This window comes from Octopus bimaculoides, chromosome 14 (assembly GCF_001194135.2).
Source record: "Octopus bimaculoides isolate UCB-OBI-ISO-001 chromosome 14, ASM119413v2, whole genome shotgun sequence".
Taxonomy (NCBI): Eukaryota; Metazoa; Mollusca; class Cephalopoda; order Octopoda; family Octopodidae; genus Octopus; species Octopus bimaculoides.
This window is the reverse complement of record NC_068994.1, coordinates 18,432,287-18,442,291: the sequence shown is the minus strand read 5'-3', so window position 1 is coordinate 18,442,291 and position 10,005 is coordinate 18,432,287. Positions and strand designations below refer to the sequence as shown.

The 10,005-nt window shown below is 37.6% G+C and overlaps 1 protein-coding gene across 4 annotated transcripts in view; it reads left to right on the top strand.

The window, feature by feature from the left end:
* The window catches only part of LOC106868156 (protein neuralized), a 518,993-nt gene that overhangs the window by 343,680 nt on the left and 165,308 nt on the right, over positions 1-10,005 (top strand). Inside the window, exon 1 of one of the 4 annotated variants that reach the window (XM_052972721.1) lies at positions 5,351-5,426. The exons of the other annotated variants lie outside the window; for them this stretch is intronic. Coding sequence (XP_052828681.1) covers positions 5,366-5,426 — 61 coding nt within the window. The 5' untranslated portion in view covers positions 5,351-5,365. Of the gene's footprint in view, positions 1-5,350; positions 5,427-10,005 lie in introns of those variants that run through there. 4 annotated transcript variants of the gene reach the window in all.

Here is a 10,005-nt window from a genome sequence, read left to right as displayed (position 1 = left end):
TTTTTAAATATTGTTTTTTTATACATTTGAGAAAAGATTTCTTTTTCTAAGCTTCTTCAAAAATTTCCCTTTGTTTTTCTTTGGCTTTCTTTGCTTGTATAAATAATGTATTATCATGATTTCTGAACAGCTTACTATGAATTTTCAGTAAATACACTTAATTGTCTCTGTGGTACAATTGGTTAGCACATTCAGCTGTCAACCAAAAGGTTGGTGGTTGAAGCCTGCCCAGGACAGACATATCACATTAATCTATCTCTGTGGCATAATTGATTAGCACATTCATCTGTCAGCCAAAAGATTGAAGGTTCAAGCCTACCCAAGACAGATATGTCACATTATGTCTGTGACACAATCAGTTAGCACATACGGTTGTTAACCAAAAGCCTGATGTTCAAGCTCAACCAGGGACAAGCTTATCTTGCTTATGATTAGTCTTTGTTCAGTGCTGTGATAGAAAGTCATTTTATAAGTAATAAATTTGTTAATTCTTCAAAATACTGCCATCTCAGTCTCACTCATAACTACAGAATCCACAATACCTTAGCTACTCTCATGGTTGTTATGGTAGTCTCTCTCATTTTTTGTCCTTCCTTTATTCAGTTTTACTTTCCAGAAGATGCAATGACATAGTGATCCTGAATTTCATAGTATTAAATAGCTGAGATATGTCTCCCAGTATATCAAAGTATTGCTCTTGAGAGAATTAGAGATCATTACTGAAAGTGTGCAACTGTGTGGGCCTTTTGTTGCTGAACACTTTAGAACATTAAGAATTAGATGTTTCCACAATTTCTGGATATTCAGCACTGATGATGTTTATTTAAGAACCTTCAACCCTTCGTTAACTGTAACACTAGTTCTAGTACCATTTTGGGGTGGAAGAAAACAATCATCCCTTACAATCAAGGATTAGTTGTTAGAATGTACCATGCATTTGTTGAAGACTTCTATATGGTTGTGAGCAGATGTAGACACCATCTCAGCCTTTTCACCCTTGATATAATGGAGCATCAAGGATATGACAGCTGGAGAAAGAGAAAGAGAGAGAACTGTGCTTATTTATTCATATTGTTTTCAATTAATCATGCATTAGGTGTAGGAGTGGCTCTGTGGTAAGTAGCTCGCTTACCAACCACATGGTTCCGGGTTCAGTCCCACTGTGTGGCACCTTGGGCAAGTGTCTTCTACTATAGCCTCAGGCCGACCAAAGCCTTGTGAGTGGATTTGGTAGACGGAAACTGAAAGAAGCCCGTCGTATATATGTATGTATGTGTGGGTGTGTGTATATGTTTGTGTGTCTGTGTTTGTCCCCCCAACATCGCTTGACAACTGATGCTGGTGCGTTTACGTCCCCGTGACTTAGCAGTTCGGCAACAGAGACCGATAGAATAAGTACTAGGCTTACAAAGAATAAGTCCTGGGGTCGATTTGCTCGACTAAAGGTGGTGCTCCAGCATGGCCACAGTCGAATGACTGAAACAAGTAAAAGAGTAAAAAGAGTATCTCATAGTTTTGAGATTTCGATGATGTAATTGTTTATTTTTAGAAGGACATTGTAGGGATAGGTATGAGAGACCAGATTTGGCTAGTTTTGAACATAAAAGAGGTAGGATATTTGGGCTGAATGTAGCTGGTTTAAATGCTAAAAGGTTAAAGTTTACAGAAGGATGAAAGACTGAATTGATCATTCTGGGATTTGCACTCAGAGCACAGAGAGCTGGAACAAAGACAACATATTTTATCCAATACTCCAACAACTTTGCCAGTTGATTGATGAAGACATGAAATAATCTTCTTTTTTTTTTTTTTGTATGAAATAAAGATCACAAAGCACAACCAAAAAGTGTAAACAAAAATATATTGATGCAAATTGATATTCTTCTGTGTCATTGCTTTTATAGATCTGACAACTATACTAAGTAAAATGACAAAGCTTTAAAGGTCAAATTATTGCAATTTTAACTCTTTGTGGAATAATTAACTTGCACTTTGTTAATAATTTGTTTTGATATTATCAGTGACAACAGAAGAATATATATTTTTTTCTAGATTGGACGAAGACAGTGCCCCATCATCATCATCATCGTTTAACGTCCGCTTTCCATGCTAGCATGGGTTGGACGATTTGACTGAGGACTGGTGAAACCGGATGGCAACACCAGGCTCCAGTCTGATTTGGCAGAGTTTCTACAGCTGGATGCCCTTCCTAACGCCAACCACTCAGAGAGTGTAGTGGGTGCTTTTACGTGTCACCCGCACGAAAACGGCCACGCTCGGAATGGTGTCTTTTATGTGCCACCCGCACAAGCCAGTCCAGGGGCACTGGCAACGATCTCGCTCGAAAATCCTACAGAGAGCCATAAATGAGTGTGTGCCAAGTATTCATAATCAGAGCCTTACACAAGTTTGAAACAAAGGGAGAACACACTCTCATTTCTAAATATAGCTTTTACAGTAAAAAAAAGACAAGTGTATGTTGAATTATAAATAAAATATTAACCTTTTAGCATTTAAACCAGCCAAAATATTCTGCCTCTATTATGTTCAAACTGGCCAGATCCAACATCTCACACCTACCCTACAATGTCATTGTAAAAACAAACAATCACATCATTGAAATCTTGAAGTCACAAGATAATGCATGATTAGTTCAAAACAATGTGTATAAAAGAGCATTACATTTGCCAGAGTAATCTGAATGCTAAAAGTCACTGGCAAATAGAATCATAGCTATTTTAACCAGATGTTACATTATGGATTGGGCTTGGTAGATATGTGGTTGACTGTAGATGTGGCCAATGGACAAGTTGCTTGATTGCATTTGTCTTAGTTCACCCTGCTACTGGGAATAAGTATAAGTTATTTACCCTTATCAGTGCTGAACACGAGGAGATATTTAGTGTTTGTACTTGAACTCAACATGTAAAACAGAAAAAATACATCTCAAGAGAAACTGACTGAAAACTACTTAACAGAAATGCCTAAAAATTGACGATACTATTTGGAATTGGCAATCTGTTTATCTAGTACCAATATTGCATCACTACTACTATCCTCAGCTGATTGAGTACCACACCTTTCATTTGAGGCACATCACTATCACTTTCCACTTGAAATCTTCCACCTTCAATCAACTCCTAGTCAGCATCCAAATACTTTTGATGAAATTTCTGTTGATCTTCATAAAGTTTTCAGTAACCTTATTACTTTTATGCAAACTTCTTACCATACAGCCATGCCAAACATGTTAATTTTTTTTAATACAATTCCTAATTGTTGTTGTTGGCACTCCGTCGCTTACGACGTCGAGGGTTCCAGTTGATCCGATCAACGGAACAGCCTGCTCGTGAAATTAACGTGCAAGTGTCTGAGCACTCCACAGACACGTGTACCCTTAACGTAGTTCTCGGGGATATTTAGCATGACACAGTGTGACAAGGCTAACCCTTTGAATTACAGGTACAACAGAAACAGGAAGAAAGAGTGAAAGAAAGTTGTGGTGAGAGAGTACAGCAGGGTTCGCCACCATCCCCTACCGGAGCCTCGTGGAGCTTTTAGGTGTTTTCGCTCAATAAACACTCACAACGCCCGGTCTGGGAATCGAAACCGCGATCCTATGACCGCGAGTCCGCTGCCCTAACCACTGGGCCATTGCGCCTCCGCTCAATTCCTAATAGTATTTAATTATACAACTATTATTGTATTTTTTTTTGGACATGGAGGTCCAGTAGAGTAAAATTAGAGTCAAAGGAGTCCAGAGGTAAAAAAAATGGTTGAGAACGACTGATGTAAATAAAGATTTATCTTTTTTCCCTCCTAAGTCTGCAAATGTCCAGAATATAGAATTGACTTTGATGAATCACCTGTGACTTGTGAACATATTCATCCTTATATCTATTCAAGGAGCTCTTTGCTGAATGCAGAAATGTTCCTCAACTAGATCCAGTTAACTACTTCAGTTTATGAAAGTTTCTGCTGTGTGTATGTATATTGAAATGTAAGCTTATGAAGAAAGCAGGAAATTGGTATGTGGTTAGTACCTTAATCAAGGAAATAAACATTTAACTGTTTATAAGTGGTTCCCTTTTTGCTAGATTTTTTTTTTCTTTCCTCTTTTGATCGCTTAAGATATACAAATAAATATCAGTTCATTGATAAATTATTGCAAATGATAGTATACTAAATAAATACTTAATGTTTGAATTTATCTTAGAAAGTGAGATATTTGATTTTGTTTTCTAGTAGCAGATATATTAACATGCTAAAGGCTAAGCCAAGAAAACTTCTTTAAAATTATAGTTCATCTTGCTATATATATATATATAGCAAGGTGGTGCACCAGCATGACCGCAGCCACTTGGCTGAAACACATAAATAAATAAATATATATATATATATATATATATATATTTATATATATATATCATCATCATCATCATCATCATCGTTTAACGTCCACTTTCCATGCTAGCATGGGTTGGACGATTTGACTGAAGACTGGTGAACCAGATGGCTACACCAGGCTCCAATCTGATTTGTCAGAGTTTCTAAAGCTGGATGCCCTTCCTAACGCCAACCACTCCGAGAGTGTAGTGGGTGCTTTTACGTGCCACCGGCAAGAAGGCCAGTCAGGCGGTACTGGCAATGGCCATGCTCAAAATGGTGTATTTTTCGTGCCACCTGCATAGGAGCCAGTCTAGTAGCACTGGTAATGATCTCGCTCGAATGTCTTTACACATGCCACCGGCACAAGGGCCAGGAAGGCGACACTGGGCACAGGTGCCATCACGATCAGCCAAATCTTTCTCAAATCATGCTCAACAGCCTTGTTGCAAAGGACACATTTGATAATGTAGTCCTAGTTGCACTGTATCTTTAAATAAAGGATTGGTTGGTCAAAACTGGAATGCTTTTGACCATAAGTTTGTTCAGTTCAGAGCTTCACAGAAATGCTTCTTTTTTCTTAACATCACTTCATATTGCTTTCATGTTTAATGTGATTTTCTTAGTATTAAAGTTTCTTTATTTGTCTTCATAGTATTCTTTAACAAATGATTGTTAACTGACTCTTAAAATCAGTAAATCAACTTTTTTTTTTTCTTGACAAAAAAGGTCCTGAAAATGTTGACAAACTTATTTTTGTCTTGTTTAAATGTTGTGCTGTCAAATTCTCTTTCTGAGACAGAAATATTGTTTAATAATATCTATCACAATTGTCAAAACTCCTTTTTTAAAAAAAATTTAAATTTGATGTTTGTTTTATAGACGTGTTAGAAAATGTATCTCAAAGTAAAGATAGTTCTGCATTTCTTAATTAGCGTTCATTTGTTTATGTCCTTTTCTTTGTGTTATACGCAAACAGATGGGAGGTATTGGTCGGATAATTTCACCTCTTTTTTATACCAACAGCAGAGTTATCACAGGTATGGAAAATAATGCAAATTATAATTTAAGTTCCTATCAAATATTGTTATGGTTGTCCTTTATACTTTCTAGCTAGATTTTCTCATTCGGAATTATTTAATATTGTTAAAAAAGAAACCATATAGACTTCATCACTGCAATTATTTCTCTTCTCTCTATTTAGGCATAGTGGAGGCGCAATGGCCCAGTGGTTAGGGCAGCGGACTCGCGGTCATAGGATCGCGGTTTCGATTCCCAGACCGGGTGTTGTGAGTGTTTATTGAGCGAAAACACCTACAGCTCCACAAGGCTCCGGCAGGGGATGGTGGCAAACCCTGCTGTACTCTTCCACCACAACTTTCTCTCACTCTTACTTCTTGTTTCTGTTGTGCCTGTAATTCAAAGGGTCAGCCTTGTCACACTGTGTCATGCTGAATATCCCCAAGAACTACATTAAGGGTACATGTGTCTGTGGAGTGCTCAGCTACTTGCACATTAATTTCACGAGCAGGCTGTTCCGTTGATCAGATTAACTGGAACCCTCGACATCATAAGCGACGGAGTGCCAACAACATTTAGGCATAAAAATATTATCTTCGTTAAACCTAAGTAAGGGTTAATTAAACATAAATTATTTTGGAGTTACTAAACTTTAATATAGTTTTCCTCAGGGTGTTGCATTCCACAAAAGTAACAAAATTAAAGAAATGTCTTTAGTGTATTCATTGCAACTGTTATGATTTTTATTCACTGCTTTCGCAACCCAATTCCATTATTATGAATTTGAATTGGCAGCTTGAGTCATAGTAAATCTTTCATTAGCTGGTTACACAACCATGGCCTCTACCCCTATGGAAGCATTGCAGTTGTTCTCTTGATAAAGCTTGGTGATCCTGATAGTTGATCTTCTAGGATTCTTCCACTCAGCATCAGTGTAAGAATCACCATTGGCTCAGTTGAGCTCTTCTGCTACCTCTTCACAATCCACCATGCTGCAGTCCCATGACTTCACCATACCTCTGGCAGGGTGGCTGAACAGGTACTAAGCTTTGCCTATGGGCAGTCCATAACCATGCAGGACATGGTTGTCACTCTGTGAGGTATTTTCAAAATACCTGCATACATGACTGATTTAGAATTTGTTTGTTTTAAGATATTTGATAAAATGTGGGTTTTTTTTCTTTCTCTTGCGTTTTCATCATCATCATTATGTCCACTTTTCCATGCTTGCATGGATCAAACAGAATTCATGGGACAGATTTTCTATGGCCAAACAACCATCCTATTGCCAAGCCTTATCTGTTTCCAAGCAAGGTAATAGTTCCCCTTAATCAGACATTTTTTTCACAAAAGACTGGAAATGAGTGACATGACTTGTATGACTGACACCCATCTACAACAATCATACAACGTCAAGACAAAGAGATACACATGTTTTTTGGCTTCTTTTACTTTCCATCTCTCAAATCCACTCAGGATATTGGTCAACATGAGATTTTAGTACAAGACACTTGCCCATGGTGTCCATTATAATAAATAAAAAAACAGTGATTATTAAACAAAATAATAAATAAGGTATTTTGAAAAAAGTCTAGGTTTCACTTGCATCATGACATTCTGTTCACATAATGCAAATACAAGAATAAGAATTCTTTATCGGTGGAAGCTACCAAAAATACATCATTGGTGCAAATGGTCACAAGACAAAGATACTGGAACTGCCATGCACCCTCACAAGCCTCACGTGATATATATATATATATATATATATATATACTCTTTTTACTCTCTTTTACTTGTTTCAGTCATTTGGCTGCGGCTATGCTGGAGCACCGCCTTTAGTCGAATCAAATCGACCCCAGGACTTATCCTTTGTAAGCCTAGTACTTATTCTATCGGTCTCTTTTTGCCAAACCGCTAAGTTACGGGGACGTAAACACACCAGCATCGGTTGTCAAGCGATGGTGGGGGGAAAAACACAGACACACAAACATATATATATATACATATATACGACGGGCTTCTTTCAGTTTCCGTCTACCAAATCCACTCACAAGGCTTTGGTCGGCCCGAGGTTATAGCAGAAGACACTTGCCCAAGGTTCCACGCAGTGGGACTGAACCCGGAACCATGTGGTTGGTAAGCACGCTACTTACCACACAGCCACTCCTGTGGCATATGTATGTATGTATGTATGTGTGTGTGTGTGTGTTACGGAGCAGTTTGGCTCTGCATTGCAGTTTCTTGATTAGTAAGGTTTGATTTCAGATAGACAATTTTCACCATTTTTAAGTATTTTTCCATTCTCTTTGTAAACCTAGTTATACTAAGTTCAACATACATCTGCAGAAGCAATACTTGAACACATCATCAGCATTGTATCCTGGAGTCACTGGTTGTTTCAAGTCTTTCAACATATACCTATGTCCAAATGGCCTGACCCAGGTTGATTAAGCATAGGTTTACTCTCCAACCAGCATCCCACTGATTCCATCAATCGCCTCTTTACAACCAAACCTATTTAGATGCTTTCTCAACAGCCTCCCCATTGCTCTTGATGGCTCTTCTACAATTTCAGAAAACATCCAGAATTCTATAGGCCTTACTCAAATGTATGGCATATTTACCTATTTATAAAACAAATGTTCCAGTTTAACTACCTTAAGTATGGCATTAATTTTTGCTTCAAGTATGCACTGTACAACATTGTAATAAATGCAACATTTATACCTAGTTCTTTGTTTCATCATATAGTCTCAGTCATCATTGATCAAATAAATTTATAACAGGAGAATATCAGTCTGCTTGATTATAGCTCACTAGCACTACTTTCAACAAATTGGATGTTTGCAATGTTTGATTTAATGGAATTTAATTGCTTCATTAGCTTTCAGATTACGATTGTGCCTCTATATTCTGTTTGTTATTGTAAAGTGTTGACATTAGAAACTATGGTCATAATGCGAAAAAGTAATAGTTAACATATGAGGAAGCATTTTAGCTGTTGTATTAGTATATCAATTAACGCTCATATTTATTCCCCTCCCTCCCTCTAAGGCTTTTTTTTTTGGTGTTGTTGGTAATGTTATTAGTGTAAATTCCTTCCCTATTATTTCAGTATCAGTGATACTGTTGATATTGAAACAATTTCTGTTGCTGTCATCGTTGCCGTTGTCATCACCACCGATGCAACCTCTATATTTGATACTGTGGTAAAAATTAAACTGTTGTTATTGTTGCTACCATTATTGGTATTTCCAGGAAATTTCTAAAACAAATTCCCCCGATTTGTAATACTCAACTAACCTTTGACTCAATCAGATTAGATTTCACTGCAATTTTATTATTTGATTGGCAGTAAAGTTAAATTTACAAACAAGGCTATGACATAAAACTGTTATTGATTTCATACAGTGTCATAAGGCCATAAATCTATTGATATGGAGAATAGTCAATTGAATTAACCCATTATATACCTGGTACTGATACTGGTACTGGTTTTATCATGTCTGCAGGGATAATAGCAATCTTGACCTTGTTGGTAAAAGCGAAAGTCTATCATTATAGCACAGACATGACTGTGTGGTGAGAAGCTTCCTTCCCAACCACATAGTTTCTGGGATCAGTTTCACTGCATGGCACCTTGGGCAAGTGTCTTCTACTATAGACAAAGAACAACCAAAACCTTGTGAGTGGATTTGGTAGATGGAAACTGTAAAAACCTTGTCATGTGTGTATGTACAGGGTGTGATGGATAAATTGTCGTCATTTTATAATTTTAATTTCACGCATGTGCATTGTTTGTTTTTGATTCTGTTGACTACACAGTATAATACAGTCAATTGGGCACCGTCTGTAAGAAAAACAGCACCATGACACAATTCACTCCGCCAGAAATTTAGAAATGACATACTGTACTGCATGGCATTCATGCCTGAAGCTCCAATACAAACATTTCAGAGTGTTTGGATGTCAATCTGATGACAGTGCAATCTGAGGACATGTACCAAGAGTGATAAAAATCATACCTCCAGTTAACATCATGGTGTTTGGAGTGATCACTAATGATGGTGATGTTATGCCTCCATTCATCTTCCCACACAGCCCCAGTCTCAACACAGAGGTCTACATCAAGTGCCTGGAGGAGTTATTGCTGCCCTGTGTCAAGGGGCTGGCTGTTGGAAGACCCTATATTTGGCAGCAGGACTCTGCACCATGCCACGCAAGCAGCAGAACCCAGTCATGTTTGTCAGACAATTTCTGCAACCACATCACTCCTAACATCTGGCCACCTAACTCTCCAGACTGCAACCCCTTTGATTATTATGTGTGGGGTGCAGTTGAGTGAGAGACCAACAAAACTCCTTGTAACACCAAAGATGAAATGAAGGCAAGGATCAAAGCAGCATTCACCAAATTAAACAAGGAGACTATCCCCAAGAGTTGCAGGAGATTCCAAAGTTATCTGGAGGGTGTGGTTGAAACCAATGGAAATTTTATTGAATAAATTTACTCTTTAGTATTTCAAGATATTTTAATGTTATTTTGGTTAATATATCTGTTAAAATGAGATGTCAGTGTTATTTTCATTTTTGTGTA